The sequence below is a fragment of the Mandrillus leucophaeus genome, unplaced genomic scaffold (genome assembly GCF_000951045.1).
Source record: "Mandrillus leucophaeus isolate KB7577 unplaced genomic scaffold, Mleu.le_1.0 Scaffold673, whole genome shotgun sequence".
Classification (NCBI taxonomy): domain Eukaryota; kingdom Metazoa; phylum Chordata; class Mammalia; order Primates; family Cercopithecidae; genus Mandrillus; species Mandrillus leucophaeus.
The window spans coordinates 326,650-349,993 of record NW_012107286.1 but is presented as its reverse complement, the minus strand read 5'-3'; the positions used below and the strand labels follow the sequence as shown (position 1 = coordinate 349,993).

The following is a 23,344-nucleotide window of genomic DNA, read 5'->3' as shown; positions in this document are numbered from 1 at the left end:
GGGCTCCTCCCCTTCCTCGTCCCGCTGGCCGCCTTGGCCGTGCGTCCGCGTGGTCTCAGCCGATCGCTCCGCCCACACCGGGATTGGGGCCTGCTCACAAAAACGTTATTGTGTCACGCCTGCGCACCAGCTGCGCTTTGCTGTGTCTGCAGTAGGATTTTTTCTTTTTCCCCAGATACACAGAGATAGAATTCTAAGAGCACAGTTTTTAGGGGGACACCATTTTCACCCCGTTAACTTTCAAAGGCACGTAAAAACAGTGGCTTCCAAATGAGCTTCTCCAGTAGAAGGCGATACAGAAAGAGGGGAGACCTAGTTTGCAGTGCCGCCATCTACTTCCTCGTTGCCTAGTAACGGTTTCCACGGCAACCGCACAGTCAACGACGTTTAGCAATCCCGGGAGAAATAGGGTGTTTTCTTCCCGAGAGAGGACTGCTAAGAGGGGGTCAAAGGGGGGACGATGTGAAGGAGAGAAACTGTGGTCCTTGAGAAGGCGAAGAAGTAAGAAAGGGGAAGCAGTGAAGAAGGACAGAGATACCGGGACAGGGAGAAAAAAGCTGAGAACAGCTTTTAAGGAGTCATTTGGTGACCATGGATCCAACGTGCCCTTCTGAGTGCATTTATAACCTCATACCCAGTGACTTGAAGGAGCCTCCCCAGCCTCCTAGGTATGTGGATGAGCAAAGACCATCACTTGAAACAAGAATGGGGAATAGTATTAATTAAACATACATATACTGGGATTTTTAATAATGAAATGTATTTATGCCTCGATGAAGTAGCCTTGGAGGATAACTTGTTAGAAAAAAGGTCGAAGTATCTAGATATTTAGCATCTCTCAGTTTTACAGAGAGGGCAGTCCGGCACTGTGAGATGACCATTTGATTATATTACGCTTAACCTCTTATTAATACTGCATATGATTATTGTGTAATTTAATTATATGTGATATGTATACAACATAGCACGAAGTTTCATGTTGTTGAAAAGACAAAAATAACAATTCTGTTATCTTGTTTAAGTATACTTGATGTTTGGTTTCAGGAGTTCGGTGTTCTATTTCTAACTGCACTACTTCTCCCTCTCTAATGGGATAGTACTTATCTTTTCCCCCAAGATTTTTATGAAATATAAATTTACATTTGCTCTTGAACCTCAGGTTTTTGATCAGTGAAACGAAATATCTACTACTATTAGGCAGTTTCTAAGGACTTTTTCAGATCTAATGGTTTAATGGAAGGAAGACTTGGTGGATAATGAACCAAAAAATACGTAATTGAGTTGAAATTTTACATAGGTCTTAGAACCTCTTATATTCTCCAAATCTCAAAAACGTGCAAGGAAGCACTTCAGTTACTCCCATCTGTAGGGACTTCTTAGAACTTACTTAAATCTGTGGGGAGCAAAGAAAGTAGTGGAGACAATCTCAGCTCTCCTAGGACTTGAAATGTTTCTTGTCTTTTACCATCACGCTTGTTGGTATACCATCACCTTGTCGGACTGAAAATCAGGCCTAGCGATTAATTGTCTTTGTGATCTTGGATAAAGTTTCATTGGTTTACTGATCTGTGAAATAAATGTACTAGATAATATCCAAGGCCCCTTTTAGATCTAATGGTCAATTATTTTTACTAGTATTAGGGTAATAGCTCAACAAGTAGGCAGCTTCTTTAACTTTAAATATTTGGTTTAAACCAGAGCAGTAACTATATTTATTACTTTTCCATCAGCATATTAAAATCTAGAGATTGGAAAGAGGAATATAAAGTAAGTTATTGCACGGTTGCAGAATTTATGAGTAGAGTTCAAATTGTCTATTGTTGAACCAACTTTTGGTTTCAAATTCCTGCATATTACACGAGATAAAATTCCTCCTCTCTGTAACACATTGGTAGATTGTATTTCTATAGAATATTGAATTTGAGTGTTATTTTGTTAAGCAGGTACTCTGTTCTTTGGCAAATTGAAAAGTTTTACTGCATCTAGACGATTTTTTTTTTTTCGAAAACATTTATAGGAACAGTCTTTATTCATTTGGCAAGCATTAATGGAGCCCCAATTATGTGTATAATATTGCACTAGTATATCTGTTCTTGGTGCTGTTGGAGTGATAGCACAGACTTCTTGGTTTTACTATGAAGAAATGAGTAGAAGAAAGATTTGGGGTGAGAGGAAATAGAGGCACCCAAATGTGATGCCACAAGAATCATTTCTGTTAGGTTAAAGTCAATTTACACTGTCAAGATTCTGACAACTGCCCGCCTTTTGATCTCCCACGCCTCAGAGTTTACAGTCTTTTTGAGGAACTGAAATATGAACACTAAAATTTATCATTGAAAACCCTAATGAGAGATGAAGATACTAACTGAGAACTTAGAAGATGAATGTATGTGACCAAAATCGGATGAAGGGCACTTTTCTGCGGTTGAACTATTGGCTGAGACTTAAGTTATGAAAGTCTCAAAGTCAATGGGAAGTCATGATTCAGTTTTCAAAATCTGAGTTACTCATGATGCATAAGATGGTTTCCAAGATTTTCACCAAATCTGTCACCCTTTTTTTTTTTAAATTAATTTTCTTTGAGACAGAGTTTCACTCTTTTTGCCCAGGCTGGAGTGCAGTAGTGCCATCTCGGCTCACTGTAACCTCTGCCTCCTGGATTCAAGTGATTCTCCTGCCTCAGCCTCCCAAGTAGCTGGGATTACAGGCCCCTGCTACCATGCCCGGCTAATTTTGTACGTTTAGTAGAGACGGGGTTTCACCATGTTGGCCAGGCTGGTCTTGAACTCCTGACCTCCAGTAATCAACCCACCTCTGCCTCCCAAAGTGCTATGATTATAGGCATGAGCCACTATGCCTGGCCTATCACCCTTTATTGATGTCTGCAGTTATTGAATATCTCCAGTCATTCCCTCTTTCCATTTTGTTTAAAGCAATATTCCAGTTATGGTCTGAACATTCCATGAAACCATTATCTCTTTTCCATAATTCTTGGCACAATATTTTCATCCATTCAGCCTAAGCTTCCATAAGCATTTTGACAGTTGTGTCCAACTGTTGGCTCACATTGAAATACCCTGTATGGATTTTGACTAAGGTTGGTCTCTCCCATCCTCTAATTATGTAGCCGATTCCTTTTTATCTCAACTCATTAATCTATGGAGATCATTTTGAATTTGAATCTTTTATACATTCTGTTAACCATTCTTCCCAGCTTTGTGTCATTTGCAAATTTAATAAGTTTGTCTTTTGTATCTCTTATCTATCATTGAACATGGTATATTAGTCTGTTCTCACACTGCTAATAAAGACATACTCAAGACTGGGTAATTTATATTTAAAAAGAGGTTTAATTGACTCACAGTTCCACATGACTGAGGAGGCCTTACAATCATGGCAGAAGGCAAAGGAGGAGCAAAGTCACATCTTACATGGTGGCAGGCAAGAGAGTGTGTGCAGGGGAACTCCTCTTTATAAAACCATCCGATCTCATGAGACTTATTCACTATCATGAGAGCAGCACAGAAAAGACCCACCCCCATGATTCAATTACCTCCTACCAGGTCCCTCCCATGACATGTGGGAATTATGGGATCTTATCAATTCAAGATGAGATTTGGGTGGGGACACAGCCAAACCATATCATTCTACCCCAGCCCCTCCCAAATCTCATGTCCTCACATTTCAAAACCAATCATGCCTTCCCAACAGTCCCCCAAAGTCTTAAATCATTTCAGCATTAACTCATAAGTCCACAGTTCAAAGTCTCATTTGAGACAAGGCAAGTCCCTTCTGCCTATGAGCCTGTAAAATTAAAAGCAAGTTAGGTACTTCCCAGATGCAATGGGGGTCCAGACGTTGGGTAAATATAACCATTCAAAATGGCAGAAATTGGCCAAAACAAAGGGGCTATAGGCTCCTTGCAAGTCCAGATTCTAATAGGGCAGTCATTAAACCTTTAAGTTCCAAAATGATCTCCTTTGACTCCATGTGTCACATGCAGGTCACACTGATGCAAGAGATGGGTTCCCATGGTCTTGGGTAGCTCTGCCCCTATGACTTTGCAGGGTACAGACCCCCTGCTGGCTGCTTTCATGGGCTGGCGTTGAGTGTCCGCAGCTCTTCTGGGTACATGGTGCAAGCTCTTGGTGGATTTATCATTTTGAGGTCTGGAGAACAGTGGCCCGCTTCTCACAGCTCCACTAGGTGGTGCCCCAGTGGGGACTCTATTGGGGGGCTTCAACCCCACATTTCCCTTCCACACTGCCCTAGCAGAAGTTCTCCATGAGGGCTCTGCCTCTGAAGCACATCCTTGCCTAGACATCCAGATATTTTGATACATCCTCTGAAATCTAGGTGGAGGTTCCCAAACCTCAATTCTTGACTTCTGTGCACCTGCAGTCCCAACACCATGTGGAAGCCTCCAAGGCTTGGGGCTCGCACCCTCTGAAGCAATGGCGTGAGCTCTACGTTGGCCTCTTTTAGCCATGGTTGGGACTCAGGGCACCAAATCCCAAGGTTGCACAAAGCAGCAAGGCCCTGGGCCCAGCGCATGAAACCATTTTTCCCTCCTAGGTCTCTGGGTCTGTAATGGGAAGGGCTGCTGTGGAGACCTCTGACATGCTCTGGAGACATTTTCCCCATTGTTTTGGCTATTAACATTTGGCTTCTCCTTATGCAAATTTCTGCAGCTGGCTTGAATTTGTCCTCAGAAAATGAGTTTTTCTTTTCTATTGCATCATCAGGCTGCAAATTTTCTGAACTTTTATGCTCTGCTTCCCTTTAAGCATAAGTTCCAATTCCAAACCATATCCTTGTGAATACATAAAACTAATGCTTTTAACAGCACCCAAGTCACCTCTTGAATGTTTTGCCACTTAGAAATTTCTTCTACCAGATGCTCTAAGTCATCTCTCAAATTCACAGTTCCACAAATCTTCAGGGCAGGGGCAAAATGCCACCAGTCTCTTTGCTAAAACATAGCAAGAGTCACCTTTATTCCAGTTCTCAACAAGTTCCTCATCTCCATCTGAGACCACCTCAACCTGGATTTTATTGTCCTTATCGCTATCAGCATTCTGGTCAAACCCATTCAACAAGTCTCTAGGAGTTCCAAACGTTCCCACATCTTTCTGTCCCTTTCTGAGTCCTCCAAACTGTTCCAATCTTGGTCTGTTACCCAGTTCCAAAGTCGCTTTCACATTTTTGGATATCTTTATAGCAGCATGCCACTCTACTGGTACCAATTTATTGTTATTAGTCTGTTCTCACACTGCTGATAAGTATATACCCAAGACTAGGTAATTTATAAAGGAAAGAGGTTTGACTCACAGTTCCACATGGCTGGGGAGGCCTCACAATCATGGCAGAAGGTGAAGGAGGAACAAAGTCACATCTTACATAGTGGCCAACAAGAGAGTGTGTTCAGGGGAACACCTCTTTATGAAACCATCAGATCTGATGTGGCTTATTCAGTATCCCAAGAATAGCATGGGAAAGACCACCCCCATGATTCACTTACCTCCCACTGGGTCCCTCCCACAACATATGGGAATTATGGGAGCTACAATCCAAGATGAGATTTGGATGGGGACACAGCCAAACCATATCACACGGCAAGTGCTATATACTTCACTAGGCTACCAGACACCTCTCTAGGCTGATAGCAATACTTTTGAGTGTTCAGTCACCAAAGAGAACCTATTAACTCATATTTCTCTACCTTATCAACAAGGATTTAACAAGATTCTCCACTAACATCAACATGCAAATTATTATGTCTAAAATATTTCCCTAATCTATTTATCAAATAATCTTATTTTTTAATTGATTTTCATTTGTGGTGACCTGAAACTCCAAATGGCCTTATGCAATCATTGCTTCTCTATGAATGTAATAAAAATTCTCTCTACAACTCTTACAGAAATTGTCATCAGGCTCTATAGTGTAGAATTTCTGCATGCATACTTTTTGAAAATGAGAATATTTAATGCAGTGAACACCACTAGTTTTTGTTTAACGTGGTTCTGTTTTTCATTGTGATTAATTGTAACACATAATCAGAGTTTCATTTTTGGAGCTTCCCATTCTTCTTGGACTACCTTCTGCTTTATGCAGTGTCAATATTGTTAACACTTATATGTTCTGAAGTCTTTATAACGTCTCTTTGTTTCAAGTATGGTTGTGTATCTGACTTTGCTGAGAAATCTGTTCCTTGACTATTAGGAACTCTTAGGTGACATAGTCATTTTCTTCTGATCCAGAGTTTCTTGTCTTACCCACTTTGCTAACTAATTACAGCCAAGAATTTAATCAAGGAAAGCAGTAACCCTTTTAATTAACTTATATTCAAAGAAAGTCTAGACTATTCCAAAGTCTCTTTTTGTTTGGCATGATGACATTTTATGCTAAAATTCCCATTGCTGCCATATATGGTCTCTGAGCATTATGATTAGTGTTAGTAGCTATTTTAGTGTTTTAGTGTTTAGTGTTAGAATTTAAGTGTTAGAATGTGTTTTTCATCTGGCTAGGCAGTCTCTGCAGACCCACAATAATACTTCTCTTCATCTCTTACATTTTGTCCAACTGCCCTTCTCATGCTTATGTATCTCATATATTTATATTTATTCATATTATGTTTTATATATACATATATATATCACAGGCACACAAATGAATATGTGTTATAATTAATAGAATTACCTGAAGAATGTAGAAGAATTGAAGGCCTGGAAAACTATGTGGTTAACAGGATAATTCAAAAGGCGCCTTTCCCTTCAGGCATATGGATGAGGGGACAGACAACCAGATACAGAATTTTTTTCAGCAAGGAACATTGCGGCTTCCATCTGCATTTACTGGCTTAATGTATATTTTGAGTTACTGCCTCTAATTTAGAAACCTATACATAATATAACATGTGGTAAAAGGTATTAGCACACCTCTCTGGCATTTGATATATACACAAAAATGTTGAGAGAAGAAAATATGACAACAATATTTCTTAAAATCAGTTGCCAAGGAAATGTGTAAGTGAGCTTTTGTGAATGTTAGACTCATTTTTTAGATTATTCTGTTACAGAATAAGGTTTAATATCTTAAGCAATACTAACAATATATTGTATATGAGAATTCACTTTTGCAGATCAGGGAAATATGTCAGTCTGTTATAACCACCTAGACATGATGACTCAAATTTTTACAGAATAAGACTGTGTCTTCCACGACACAGGTAAAATCAAGTAAAGGGTTAAACAGTTTCAGTTTTAAAACATTTTATCAGGATGGATATCCAATAATAATCATAACCACAAGAATACTATTACTATTAATAGCAATATGTTCAATGTATTAGAATTTAAAATATGCCAGTTATTGCTCTTTTCACAAGAATCTTATGGGATACGTAGTAGTATCCCCTTGTTACAGAAGAAAAATCTCCGGCCCAGAAGTTGAGGCAATGATGAAGAACAAGAGCTGAGATGGAGACACAAATCTAAAACCAAAGCTCATAACTTTAATTGGTTTGCACAGTCTTTTAGCCTGAGTCAATTAAACAAACTGAGTCTTTTTTGTTTCAGTAACATCTATAATTGTTTAATTTTTGATAACTTATTGTATATCAGCTACTATTTGGTGTTTATACACAACCTTGTTCTAATGCAATAAGTGTTTTTGATGAGGCTATCAAAGCAAATGGGAAATTTATGATAGAATAGATAAAGCTACAAATGAGGACCTACATGAAATGTACGCTTTAAAATCATGTACATTTGCTTAAAGTCTGAAACAAATTTGACTCTATTAGTTAAGCAGCCAGCCCACAAAGGAAGAAAGATGCTTCCCATGCTTCTTTAAAATTCAATTACACTCTAAGTCACATTGTCCGAAGACAAAAGCAAAGCAGTAGCCAAAGAGGAGCACAAATGTTCTTGGTGTTCTGCCACAAATACACTTCCTCCAGGATTCATGGAGAGAGGAGACCATGTGTGTAATATAATAAAGATTTCAGCCGCACTTTTACACTAAATGTACTGAGTTTCATAAGTCTAATATTGCCCTCATTATAGATCAGTATCCCAGTACAATAACATAACTTAACCAAAGCAGTTTTGGAGATAGCAATGTGTTGTACTCTGGGTGTGCAGCTGACTATATAGTTTAATTCAAGGATAGATTTTCCTGCTATCTAGATCAGCACAGTATAACAGAAATGTAATGAGAATCATATATGTAATTTAAATGTTTCTAATAGTCACTTTTAAAAGTAGAAATAATAGGAAAAATTTACGTTATGTAGTTTATTTAATGCAATATATCTAAAATACTATGATTTCAGCATGTGGCACCAGCCACATTTCAAATGCTCAATATCCACATGTGGCTGTATTACACAGCACAGATGTAGATGAATACATTAACTACATAGTCTTTTGATATTCCATGTATTATTTCACTCAACAGCTTGTGAGAGGTATTGAGCAGCACTAAGATCATCATTATACTCAATGACATATGTCTGTGTTGTCAAGTAAGTGCAGAGCAGAGCTATGACAGACAACCAGGCTGGGGGAGGAATTGGCAACCATTTTTGAAAATTTAGTTACTTGATACAGACATGAGCCTGAATTGAACACTCTCATTTCAAGTCTGTAGGGGGTCTTAAAGGGTATCTGTGTATATCTAAAAATTCTCAAGAAATAATTTGGATAACTTTCTAGCACAGCCTAGGTTCCAGAGTTCAGAGTTCCACACAATAGTGTAATGCTGCAATAATACTGGCCAAAAATTGAAGAAGAAAAGTTGTTAATCAGATGCCCATTTTGCCCATTAGAGGAAAAAAAAAAAATCTCAATTAAGCACTTTCAAACTATCTCAACTTTTTGGGCAATATCATTTATTTGTGTGCCCTTTAAAATAAGTGGTTTTAAAAATGTAAATCTACTATCTTAATGATGGGACTTACATGGTGATTATTGGCAGTAAAATACAGTTTTGATATGTTTTTTGAAGATGACAATTTTAGTTTGAGAATAACTTATCTTTAGCCTGTATCTAATAATTCTGATAATAAATAGAAAATAGAGCAAATTATCCATCACACTGCCTGACTTCAAACTATACTACAGGGCTGCAGTAACCAAAGCAGCATGGTACTGGTACAAGAACAGACACAGAGATCAATGGAACAGAATAGAGAACCCAGAAATAAGACTGCCCACTTACAACTACCTGACCTTTACAAACCTGACAAAAACAAGCAATGAGAAAAGGACTCCCTGTTCAATAAATGGTGCTGGGAGAACTGGCTAGCCATGTGCAGAAGAATGAAACTGGACCCCTTCCTTTAACCATATACAAAAATTAACTCAAGATGGATTAAAGACTTAAATGTAAAACCCAAAACTATAAAAACCCTGGAAGAGAAGCTAGGCAATACCATTCAGGACATAGGCACGGGCAAAGATTTCATGATGAAGATGCCAAAAGCAGTGGCAACAAAAGCAAAAATTGACATATGGGATCTAATTAAACTAAAGAGCTTCTGCACAGGAAAAGAAACCATCAACAGAGTAAACAAGCTACAGAATGGGAGAAAATTTTTGCAATCTATGCATCTGACAAATGTCTAATATCCAGCATCTATAAGAAACTTTAACAAATTTACAAGAACAAAACAAATAATGCTATTAAAAAAGTGGGCAAAGGACATGAACAGACACCTCTCAAAAGAAGACATACATGCAACCAACAATCATATGAAAAAAAGCTCAACATCACTGATCACTAAAGAAATGCAAATCAAAACTACAATGAGATACCATCTCACACCAATCAGAATGACCATTATTCAAAAGATACTGGTGAGGTTGTGGAGAAAAAGGAACACTTACTGCTGATGGGAGTGCAAATTAGTTCAACCATTGTGGAAGACGGTGTGGCGATTCCTCAAAGACCTAAAGATGGGAATACCATTCAACACAGCAATCCCATAACTGGATATATACCCAAAGGAATAGAAATTGTTCTATTATAAAGACACATGCATGCCTAGGTTCATTACAGCACTATTCACAGTAGCAAAGACATGGAATCAACTAAATACCCATCAGTGATAGACTGGATAAAGAAAAGGTGATACATACACACCACAGGATGCCATTCAGCCATAAAAAAAGAATGAGATCATGTCCTTTGCAAGGACATGGATGTGTGCATGTAAAAATTCTCCTCAATAAATAATTTGGATAACTTTCTAACACAGCCTAGGCTCCAGAGTTCAGAGTCCCACACAATAGTGTAATGCTGCGGTAATACTGTCCTTAGCAAACTAACACAGGAACATGAAACCAAATACTGCTAAATTCTTACTTAAAGTGGGAGCTAAATGATGATAACACATGGACACATGGAGGGGAACAACACACACTGGGGCCTATCGGAGGTTGGGGGTGGGAGGAGGGAGAGGATCAGGAAAAACAAGTAATGAGTACTAGGCTTAATACCTGCGTGATGAAATAATCTGTCCAACAAACCCCCGTAACACATGTTTACCTATATAACAAATCTGCACATGTATCCCTGAACTTAAAAGAAAATAGAGCCAATTATCTAATAAAGTCACCATTAGATCTTTATAATAAAACCACACCATTCAGAAAATGGAATGAAATGCAGCTATTTAACAGAAAGAATAAGCTTTATGTGTATTAAGATATCACACTATATTAAGTTTTTAAAATCTGGTTGCAATTCGTACAAAAATAGGAACACAGGCTTGGCACGGTGGCTCACATCTGTTATCCCAGCACTTTGGGAGGCTAAGGTAGGTGGATTACTTGAGGCCAGGAGTTCCAGACCATCCTGGCCAATGTGGTGAAACCCTGTCCCTACTAAAAATACAAAAATCAGCCAGGCATGGTGATGCGTGCCTGTAGTGCCAGCTACTCAGGAGGCTGAGGCACGAGAATCATTTGAACCCAGAAGGCAGAGGTTACAGTGAGCTAAGATCACACCACTGCACTTCAGCCTGGGCAACAGAGCAGACAAAAAAAAAAAAAAAAGAAGAAGAAAGAAAGAAACACTGAAATTGAATTTATTCTGGAAAATTTGTTGGAGAGCTGGAGGAGACCTAGATTTTAATTTACTTATTAATGTTACTTTTGTAATTTGGAAAATATCATTTATATAAAATAGAGTATCTTATTTTCTATAATAGATGGACAGGCTTTCAGTTCATATACCTATACAAAAACATATTGAATCATGGGTTTACAAATTTAAAAGAGATGGGAGTAGAGACACCTTTTTTTTTTACCCCAAATGAAATTATCTTCTTAATCACGAGACCGTATCTGCCAACCCCAACTTCTATGGGCATTTTAAGGCACAGATTTGGCTTGAACATTATTTCTTGAAAGTATCTAATGAGCTGATTCAGTTTGGACTATAATTGATTCCCAGCCTTTAAGTTCAGGATTGAGGCAAGGCTCCTAAAAGGAAAAAAACAATAATGTGTCTCCAAATAAGTCTATCTACATAAGGAAGAAGATAATACAAATTGTTACAAACAGTATCGCTGAACTTTTGCTTTCAACCAAAGATGGGATTTATCTTCTCGACTTAAATAACCAGAACACCAGAAAAAAATATATGAAACAATAGTTATCAGACACTGAACAATAGACAACACAGAGCAGTCATCCATAAGAGAAGAGAAACAAGTGAGGCAAACCCTACGATTGCCCCAGCATACTCTCTGGAGAGAATTTCCAGGCCAAGATCCTGAAGGAAAAATTAAAACAAAGCCTAGGAGTCTCCCTGAGTTAAGGAGACAGAACTCAGAGTTTGTGAAGGCCAAAGCTGCTAGAATTCACAGCATGGAGTACCAGAGAGGAGAGCTGCATAGAGACAGGACTGTGGAAATATGAACAAGGATTTCCCTAAAGTCTTTGGTTGATAGCACACGTATGTAATGAAACAACCAAGGCCAAGAAAATAACCAACAGAAAGCAGTAGCGCCAGGTAAAGTTCGTGTTCCCACCAACCCAGGTGGAGACACCTCCTAATACACAGGGCATTGAGTAGTGCACTCAGAAGCATATTGCCTCAGTAGTGGGGCCAAATTCAAAATACACTGAAAGCACTTGTGGAATTACCCTAACACTTAAAGCAAGCCTTAAAATGATCACCCTGTTTCCAACTATCATAACTGAATCCCAGAAAAAGGCTAAGGAAAAAATTTAAAGAACACCAGAAAAGAGAGAAAGAAGAGAAAAATTCAGCAGCAAGCAATGTAAAATTCACAATGTTTGGCATCCAATCAAAAATTACCAGGCATACAAAGAAGCAGGAAAATATAATGCATAACCAAGAGAAAACATAGTAAAGACAGACACAGAAATGACACAGATGAGAGAATCAGCAGAGAAGACCTTAAAACAGTTATTTTAAATATTCATCATGTATTCAAAAGGTACAAGAAAGCATGAACCAAGATGGGGAAAGAAATGGAAGGAGAGATCCAAATCTAACTTCTAACCATAAAGAATACCATGTACAAAATGTAGCTATAAGTAATAGATTGGGTTGACAGCAGCTAAGACACTGAAAAAGAAAATTTAGGTGAATTTGAAGACACAGTAATATAACAATGCAAAATGAAATACAGAGAAAAAATAGACTGAAAAGGAAAGCAGAGAATCAATGAGGCTTGAACAATATCAAGCAGTCAAAGAATCATGGAAGAGGAGAAAACGGATGAGGAAACAGAATAAATATTTGAATAAAGGTTAAAAATTTGTCAAATTTGATGAAATCTCAAAATCCAAAAATCCAAGAATCACAGTTAACCCCAAGTGGAAAAAAAAAATCATACCAAGAGACATTATCATCAAACTTATTAAAACTATTAATAAAGAGAAAAAAATTTAAAACAGCCAGAGGAAAAAAAGAAAAATTATATAGAAGAAGAAGAAAAAAGGACAGCAAATGTATCATTAGAAACAATGGAAGCCAGAAGTTTAAAAAGGTCCTTTATGGAGAAGGAATGGTATCCTTTGGAAATATGGGTTTATACAGCAGAATAAAGAACACTGGAAATGGCAAATATATGTGTAAATATTCAAGATTTTTTCAAATATATTTAAAATATAATTATATAAAGGGAACATAATCACAATCATTTATGGATTTTTATACCACACAGAAAAGTAAAATATATTACAACACTAGGACAAGGGTGGGGTTGGATGCAAGTATTCTTTTGAAAGGTTCTCATACTATATATAAAATGCTATAATATTACTTGACAGTAGGCTCTGATAAGTTAAACCGGTATACTGGAAAGCTACAGTTTCCACAAAACCAAACCAAACAAAACAAAAAGCAAGATAGAAAGAATGAGCAAGGGGATATTTAAAAAACAGCAAGCTGGAAAATTTAAGCAGAAACAAATTTTTTAAATCACATTAAAAGTGAATTGTATGAACATACTAAACGAAAGTAATTGTTGGCTGGATAAAATTTCTATGCAGTCTATAGGAAAACTCAGACAAGTAGAAAGTCCAAGAATGGAAAAACATATACTATTGCAAGTCAAAGGGATGCTTGAGTAGCTACCATAATATCAGACAGAGTAGAATCTAGAGCAAAGAATTTTAAAAGGAATAAAGAATGTTATTTTGTAGTGATGAAGTGATCTGTTTTTCAAGAAGATATAACAATCCTAAATGCTATGCACCTACAAACAGATCTTCAAAATACATAAAGCAAAAACTCTTTTAATTGAAAGAAGAAATAGCCAAATCCACAATTACAGTCAGAGATCTTAACATCTCTTTTTCAATAATTAATAGAATAGACAAAATCAGGAAGGATACAGTACATTTGAAGATACTTTCAGTTTGACATAATTGTCATTTATAGAACACTCCAGCCAACAGTGGCACAATATACTTTCTTTTCAAGTGTATACGGAACATTTACTAAAATAGAACATACTTTGTGCCATAAAACAAATGTCAGAAAATTTAAAAGAATTGAAATCATACAAAGTATATTCTCTAACCACAATGGAAATATATCTGAAATCAATTAGATATCTGGAAAATCCCAAATCTATGAAAACTAAACATGTATAAACAAACTTCTAAATCAAAGAAGACCTCAAAAGTATTAAAGTTCAAAATAAAAAACCTAAACTTGTACCTTAAGAAAGTAAAAAAAGAAAAACAAATTAAAACCAAAGTAAGAAGAAATAGTAAAAATAAGTGCAGATATCATTGAAATGGAAAACATGAACACTGGAAAATATTAATGAAATTCTGGTTCTATGAGAAGATTGATAAAATTAATAGACCCCTCGCCAGACTGATCAGCAGAGAGAGAAAGAGAGAGAAAGACAGAGAACACAAATTACTAACATCAAGAATGAGAGGAGTGACATCACTATCAATGCTACAGATGTTCAAAGGATAATAAGGAAATACTATGAACACTTTTGCCCTAGCACCTCTTTCTTAGAGCAGAGCTTCCATCTAGTTTTTCTAAGCCTGATGGACAGGGCTCAGGTAAGTGTGTTTTATGATTATGCTTCTCCATATGAATATAGACTTAAATAAATTAAAATGTGAAATTTAAACTTTAAGTAATTTTTACTAGAAATATAAATGCTACAACTTTTTAAATTTAATTTTAGGTACATATCCATTTTTAAGGCAACTGTAAAAGATGACATGCAAAAAGCTAAAACTGCAATGAAAACTATGGGACCAGCAAAAGTTGAAGTACCTTCTCCAAAGGATTTCCTAAAGAAACATTCAAAGGAAAAAACTCTACCACCCAGTAGGTTTTATCATGCTTTCTTTTTAATATTAAAAGCTTTAGCAGGTGATTTAACTATTATTGTATTGTTGATGAATATTAAACGTGCACAGGTGATAGCAGCTTTACCTCATATTAAACAGAATTTGACTAGGAGAAAGTGGAAGTAGAGAATGGAGTAGAAAAAGAGAATGGAGAATGATAAATTGCCCCCCCAAATAGACTTTTGATTGGGTTTGGACTATCCAATGAAGCCCACATGCCGAACCATCTTAGTCCCTAGCTGTGGGGCTTCAATGATAGACAACAATTATAGGAAGAGTCAAGACCCCAGAGACAGTATCTGACTAATGGGCAAGATTGCCCAGCATCTAAACCCTGTCTGGCCTTTTCTCCAACAGATGAAAATTACAACCATTACTACCAGTTGTTGAAGCAACTACTAGACTCACTTTTGAGTATAGGCTTTTACTCTTCCAGACCTCTAAGATCAACTGGACTGTAATGAGTTAGATGTAATGAAGGAGGCTTCATGAATAAGTGGTAGAACCAGCTTAGGGCCCCATGCCTATTTTAATGCTGTACTCTTGCTGTACTAAAATTTTTAAATTTTGATCAAGTAGCCTTGTGTTTTTATTTTTTACTGGGCCTCAAAAATTAGAGTTGATCCTAGTTATGGAGTCTATTGAATGATTTCAGGAAAGAAAGCTATCAGGGAAAGGGAGAGTAGACGAAATGTGATCTGTGACAGGTTTGCATGGAAGCAATTTCTTCACAACCCAAGTATGTCTTCCCAGATGTCTTAGGGTAATAAAGAAAAGAGAGCACCTGGGCAATACAGCAAGACCCCGTCTGTACAAAAAATTTAAAAAAATAATTAGCTAGGTGTGGTGGCATGCACCTGTAGTCTTTGCTGCTCTGGAGGCTGATGTGGAAGGATCGATTGAGCCAAGAGTTCGAAGCTGCAGTGAGCTATGATCAAGCCACTGTCTTCCAGCCTGGACAACAAAGTGAGACCCAATCTCAAAAAAAAAGAAAGAGAGAAAGAGAGAGAGAGAGAGAGACAGAAAGAAAGAAAGAGGAAGGAAGGAGGGAGGGAGGCAGAGAGGGAGGGAGGGAAAGAAGGAAGGAAGGAAAAGAAGGAGAGAAGGAAGGAAGGAAGGAAGGAAGGAAGGAAGGAAGGAAAGAAGGAAGGAAGAAGGGGGGAAGGAGAAAGGGAAGGGAAGGGAAAGAAAAAGAAAAGGAAAGGACAGAAAGAAACGAGTCTGTCTCTTCAAAATGTTGGCTTTTTATGTCTGCTGGCATCAAGGAAATAATGCAACATCTCAAGCCCAGCTAGAGATGTACATTTTAACAAAAGTGAAACTACTTCTCTTTATGGCAGTATTTAATGTCCCCAAATCCTCTCTCAACCCATATCTCATGACAAAGGGTAAGGGCACTATGAAGCAAGATGGCAAGATGGAAGAAGCAAGTGTGAAAATACAACATTCATCCTTCATTCGTGACTTCAGAAGTCTCTTTTGTATCTTCCTCTAGTCTTGGCCTGTTGTGCCCCAGCATTCTATGACTAACAATACCATTTGAGAATATAGGAAAATCTTAAAGTGAATTTGATGCTTTCAATGCCTTAGGACCACTGGTATCCCTTGGGTCTTCATATAGCCTCTCTAGGGTTAAACATGATATAACACAACCATATATATATATATATATATATCTCCTTTGTGTCAAATAAGAAATAAAGGAAGAAACCTATCATTTTATAAACATTTTAAGGCAAAAGCAAACCCAAAATTCCATTGACCTTTAGAGTAATTCATCAATTCGGGGTGTTAGGGCTGGGCACAGTGGCTCATGAGTGCAATCCCAGCATTTTGGGAGGCCAAGACAGGAGGATTGCTTTAGCCCAGGAGTATGAGACCAGCCTGAGCAACAAAGTGAGACCCTATCTCTATAAAAATATTTTTTTTAATTAGCTAGGTGTGCTGACACACGTCTGTGGTCCCAGCTATATGGGAGGCTGAGGTGGGAGGATCACCTGAGCCCAGGAAGTTGAGGCTGCAGTGAGCTATGATTGCACCACTGCACTACAGCCTGGGTAACAGAGTGAGACCCTGTCTCAAAAAAAGAGAGAGAAAAAAAGGAAGACATGCAGGGTTTTGCAAGAGCTTTAAAAACTCAGTCCAATGACAGTTCTGGAGGACAGTTCTGGAGAACTAGAAGTCCAATATCAAGGTGTCAGAGGATTAGTTGATTTTTGCTTTCCTTTTTGGGGGGTATTTTTATTTGTTTTTATTTTTAGAGATGGGGTCTATGTTGCACAGGCTGGAGTGTGTGGTGGCTCTTCATAGGTATGATGAAAGCACACTGCAGCCTCACACTCCTGGTTTCAAGCAATCCTCCTACCTCAGCCTCCCAAGTAGCTGGGACTGCAGGCATGCAACACCACACCCAGCAGGGTTGGTTTCTTTAAAGCATCTCTCATTGGCTTGTAGATGGTTATCTTTTCTCTGTATCTTTACACGTTCTTCCTTATATGTATGTCTGTGTTCACATTTCCTCTTCTAAGGACACCAGTCATATTGGATCAGAGCCTTCTCTAATGACCTCATCTTGACTTAATTACCTCTTTAAAGACCCTTTCTACAAATACTGTTACATTCTGAGATACTGGGGGTTAGGGCTTCAACATGTGAATTCTAGGAGGACATAACTCAGTCCCTAACAAGAGGCTAATCCAGTTTATAGACTTGACAATAAGTATTGGCTTTGCTGATAATAAAAGTTATATAAACTCATAATAAAGGTCAAATTATGCATAAATGAATAAAGTCAGTCCTTAGTAATGGTGATGGGGTTAAAATTGGAATAAGGCATTTTCAAGATAGCTGTTGCTTTCAGTTCTTAAAAATAAATTATTTCACATTTTTGCATTGTGGCAAACCATTTGACTATATCAAAATAGATCAATGGGAATGATCAAGCTGAAGAGGCTATGTAAAAACGGCCAATAAGCAAGAAATACTTCTTCCGTGTATTTATATACTGTTCATATGTATGTGTGCATGTGTGTGTGTGTATGTGATCTTTTTTGAGACAGAATGTCACTCTGTCACCCAGGCTGGAGTACAATGGCATGATCTCGGTTCACTGCAACCTCTGCCTCCCAGGCTGAAACAATCCTCCCACCTCAGCCTCCTGAGTACCTGGAACTATAGGTGCACACCATCATGCCTGGCTAACTTTGCATTTTTTGCAGAGATGGGGTTTCACCATGTTGCCAAGACTGGTCTCGAACTCCTGAGTTCAAGTGATCTGCCTGCCTCAATCTCCCAAAGTGCTGGGATTATAGGCATGAGCCACCGTGCCTGGCCTTCTCAACATACTAATTGATTATGTTGCCCTTAATTTCTTTCCATTTTAATTACTGACTTTTTTTCTTTTTAAAAAATTATTTTATTGAGGCATGATTGACAGGTAAAAAGCTGTGCATATTTAATATCCACAAGTCAATGAGTTTGAGGATAAGTATAAACTTCTATCTTAAATATTTAAATATATGATGGCTAAAACTTAAATATACAAGTGGTAAAATATCTGGATATTATAAATAGTACTGAGTAGCAGTGTTTGTAGTTTAATATTAACAAAGAAATGTTATATTTAACAGTAAAAAAGTTTGATCGGAACATGCCCAAAAAGCCTGCTGTGCCATTGAGGACTGATCATCCTGTCATGGGAATACAGAGTGGAGAAAATTTTATAAATACAAATGCAGCCAATGTCATCATGGGAGTGGCTAAAAAGCCTAAACCAATTTATGTTGATAAAAGAACGGGAGACAAGCATGATGTTGAGCCTTCAGGACTAGTTCCAAAGTACATCAATAAAAAGGTAGCCTTGTGGTATATTAATGAGAGGGCTGAGATTCAAATAATTTAAATATGGTGTTCATGGTGATCATCTATATTATCATGATTAGTGCTCTCATTGGACACATTGTCTACGTTGCTGATTCTCATTCTTCTGCAATCTGTGTTTGGTCCAAATCTAATGTGATAAAGTTACAAAGAACTCGTAGTAAACAATTCCGTATAGTTCAGTAGATAAAAGTTATTGTTGTTTTCCTTAATTTTGGTTATCAATATGTTTAACAATTTCAATAAACATTCCCTGGAAGATATTTTTGGTTAGGTGGAAATGTCACTAAAAGCAGTCATTACTGTAAATCTAGAAGGAATAAGCTGTCAGATGGTCTTAAGATTTAGTCATTAATTGCAGTAACTTGGCAGCTGAATAAGAAAAATGAAGCAGAATGCAGCTTTAGAGCCATCCATCTCATCAGTGTAGTATAAATAATTCACATTCCTATTTTAACGTGAATATATTTATTTGGTTTTGGGTTTTGGGTGAAGACTTGAAAGTACGGTACAATAATCTAGTCATTTTGGGTCCTTCATTTGTATCTGAAAAGGTGTATAATTTCATTGGTGAACATTATAGTTTAAATATAGATTTTTTTTTTTTTTGAGACATATTCTCACGCTGTTTCCTAGGCTGGAATGCAATGGTGCAATCTCAGCTCACTGCATTCCAGCTTCTGATTCGAGTGATTCTCCTCTCTCAGCCTCCCAAGTAGCTGGGATTACAGGCATGCACCACCAGGCCTGGTTAATTTTTGTATTTTTAGTAGAGAGGGGGTTTCACCATGTTGGCCAGGCTGGGCTTGACTCCTGACCTCAAGTGATCTGCCCACCTCGGCCTCCGGAAGTGCTGGGATTGCAGACATAAGCCACTGCACCCAGCCAAATACAGATCTTTAAAATAAAAAAGCTTACAAAAATCTTATTTAATCCTACTTTATTTTGCATACTTATAAAGCTTAAAAGTGCTTGAAATACACAAAATATGAATGCAGGCTGGGCACAGTGGCTCACACCTGTAATACCAGCACTTTAGAAGGCCGGGCGGATTGCTTGAGGTCGGGAGTTCAAGTCCATCCTGGGCAACATGGTGACACCCCGTCTCTACTAAAAGTACAAAAATTAGCCAGACATGGTGGTGTGTGCCTGGAATCCCAGCTACTCGGGTGGCTAAGGCACGAGAATCGCTTGATCCCGGGAGGCAGGGGTTACAGTGAGCCAAGGTCGTGTCACTGCACTCCAGCCTGGGTGACAGGGCGAGACTCTGTGTCAAAAAACAAACAAATAAACAAAAAGAGTGCAAAATTCTAAATAATAAGTTGCATCAAGAAGAAATGAAGGAAGGGAGGGAGAAAGGAAAGGACGGAAGGAAAAAGGAAGAGAGAGATAAGGAAAAAGGAAGAGAGATAAAAGAACAAAAGAAAAGAAATTGCAATAGTGATGTACAGGGGCCTTGAATTAAAGAGTCCAACGATCTACCACGATGAATCCAATGCCAGAGGAAAATCAAAACAGGACCCTCAAGGCTGTTTTCAGAGGACACTGTCTTCTCAGGAATCTAGGAGTTTGCAGGATAAGCCAATAAAGTTACTTCAGGCTTCTCCAGGTACTTCCTCCTTCTGTGGCCCCTGGAAACTGTTTTATACTCCTTGTCCCACAGGATAGGGAAAAGTGGAAAACTCACTCTCCTGGCTCTTAAAGCCACTTCCAATCCATTTTTTCTCCATGATTATATGAAAAGTCTTCGATGGTCATGCCACCACCTGCCACACACTCTGCCCCTCCTTCTGGCTGCTCTCTAAGCTGTCCACTTTATTGCATTTTCTAACTTCAACAGGAAATTTGAAGTATCCATCCTGGAAACAGAAAAATACCAGATCTGTCTATGCTCATTTACCAAGCCATGAAAGCACCGTGCACATAATGTCCTTTTGGTGTTGCTGACTAGCAATCAGTGCTCACAAAAGACTTATTCAATTTACTTTTCCCTTATCAGAGTTAAGTTTTAAAGATCTATTATTGGTAGGTGAGATAGTAAATAAATTCTTTTAAAGTCAATGTCATATTTTTATAAAATGAGTGAACTCCTGTTTCAGTTCCAAGTGAATTATATGCCATTCGTACCATGAGAAACGATTTCTGAAAACAAGCAAGGACAGATGATCACATGAGGTATTTAGCAATAGTAGTAAAGACATTATTTCAAATTGTAACTCTGCCACTTAGTAACCGTGATTTCCAACAATCCATTGGATTTATCACAGAGTCGTAGTGAGGATTAAATAATATAAAATATATTGAGCACTTGGCACAAAATATGACACCTAATAAAAGAACAAATAGTGAATATTATAATATATGCGATTTTCTTAACAGTATGCATTAGCCTCCGGTGATTCAGCCCATAGAAATATTTCAGATCATTGACGCTTTTGCTCATTTGTGAGTTTTTTTTCTGAACTGTATCATGCCATTCCCTTTCTTTTTAAAAGGAAATGTAATTTAATTTTTTTTAGAGATGGGAGTCTCACTATGTTGCCCAGGCTGGTCTTGAACTTTTGGGCTCAAGCAATTCTCCTGCCTAGCTGTCTCAAAGTGCTGGGGTTACAGGCATGAGCCACTGTGCCCAGTCATTCTCCTTCTTAAACAGAGTATGCCAAATATAACTTAATCTTTTTGTGATCCTGCAGAATCATCATGATGAAGCTCCATTATTGTTATTAAGTTGTAATGAGGTGTTTCCCTCAGTGTTTTCCGAAGTGGATTGGCCTGTCTCACTGCACCAACTGACCAGAATACTGGGCTCCCAGAGTCTATTTGTGTTGTCCTCTGCAGCTTCCAGAACACATTTATATCTAGGATTTCTATCCCTTGTTCAGTCAGAATGGGTTAAGTTACACTGTGATGACAAACAACCCCCAAATTTCAGCAACTTAAAGCCACAAAGTGTTATTGTTTGCTTTCGCCACATGCCCTTTGAGGGTTGTTACAGGCTCTGCTTCTTTTCCTTCTTCCAGGACCCAGAAAAATCTAAACATTGCTTGTCACTAGACCAGACAGGAAAAGACACAGCAAGTCATGCACTAATTCTTAAGGCTTCTGTCCAGAAGTGGCAGAGGTCACCTCCACTGACACTGAGCAATTCGGGGCATATGGCTACATCTTACTTTATGAGGACAACACAGGAAAGTGTTGTCCTACCAAGTGTCCAAAAGGAAAACAGAATGTTTTTCAGAATTTTAATGACTACCATACCTCCCAACTGCTGCTTCTTCAGCGAGTTCCTTCCCGACCTCCTTGTTTATCTAAAATAGCCCCTAGTATTTTCTTTTCCCTCACTGTCCTTATTTATTTTACTTCAGAACACATACATATTATTTCATTCTCTATTTTTGGTGAGTCTCTGTCACCATAGAATGCAAATTCCCTGAAGACAGAAACTTTGCCTTTTTTATTCACCAGTATACCTAACACCAAGAACATTCTCAAATATTTTTTAAAGAAGGAATACATAGTAGTCCTGTTTCTACACATGGTGAAATCAAACGCATTTACTAAGCTGAGAGAATCATAGCTGTGAAACGGGAAAAATTGTCTTATTCCCCTTGCAGGGTGTACCATAGGGCTGTGGCTCACTTCTTCGGTGCCCCACTGCTTAGACCTCTAGGGGGAGCATGCAGACGGGCAGGTTGTGGGGCTCTGACTCCACAGCAGTGTCTATGGGTCAATGTTCGCAGCTCCTGAAGCCCCAGCGGGCATGTGTTACAGGCTGTGCTCTTTTAATTTAGCTGTCCATAGGCGGCTTGTGTTTTCTCAATTAGACTCCCTGCCTTATCACTAGGGCAGAGGGCTTCCAAAGGACTTTCTGTATCCCAGGATTCTTGCCTTGGTATCCTGGAAGAATTGGATCACACGTGGGCTTGGAGAATGAGTGCAAGGTGTTATTGAGTGGAAGTAGCTCTCAGCAGATCAGGGAGCCCGAAGGGAGATGGACTTTCCCTGGAGCCGGGCAGCTCTGTGACTCGGGCTTTCCTCCCACCACCCCGTCCAAACTCTGTGTCGTTCCACTGGTCGATGGCCTGCCAGCATGCCAGTGCCCAACGGCGTGCTCTTATGTTGGCATGCTCCTCTCGACCGCCTCCATTTATATGTTCTTCCATTGATGTGTTCCTCTTGACGTGCAGCCATTTGTGTGCCTGCCTGCTAGGGTCTTGGGGGTTTTTATAGGCACAGGATGGGGGCATGTTTTTATAATGTTTTGGAAGATTTTGTCTTTTCTTTAACAAGACCACGAAAAAGAGACTTCAAAATATTCAAGATATTTCAGGTAAAAACTGAAGCACGTAGAAGGTGGAAGGTAGAAAAGCCAACTCTTGAATATCATATTCAAGATGTTTCAGGTAAAAACTGAAGAACATAGAAGGTAGAAAAGCCAACTCTTAGGAGTAAAGTATCAGCCAAGAACAGGGGTGGGAAACATTCAGAAAAGGAAAAACACTGGGAGGCCGAGACGGGCGGATCACGAGGTCAGGAGATCAAGACCATCCTGGCTAACACGGTGAAACCCCGTCTCTACTAAAAAATACAAAAAACTA

At 38.4% G+C, this 23,344-nt stretch overlaps 1 protein-coding gene across 2 annotated transcripts in view; it reads left to right on the top strand.

Moving 5' to 3' along the window:
• Nucleotides 1–23,344, top strand: part of ENKUR (enkurin, TRPC channel interacting protein) — a 79,224-nt gene that overhangs the window by 46,707 nt on the left and 9,173 nt on the right. Inside the window, exons 1-3 of one of the 2 annotated variants that reach the window (XM_012002011.1) lie at nucleotides 2–668; nucleotides 14,699–14,844; nucleotides 18,497–18,720. In XM_012002011.1, coding sequence (XP_011857401.1) covers nucleotides 592–668; nucleotides 14,699–14,844; nucleotides 18,497–18,720 — 447 coding nt within the window. In that variant the 5' untranslated portion in view covers nucleotides 2–591. Of the gene's footprint in view, nucleotide 1; nucleotides 669–14,698; nucleotides 14,845–18,496; nucleotides 18,721–23,344 lie in introns of those variants that run through there. The other variant, XM_012002012.1, reaches the window with a different exon arrangement.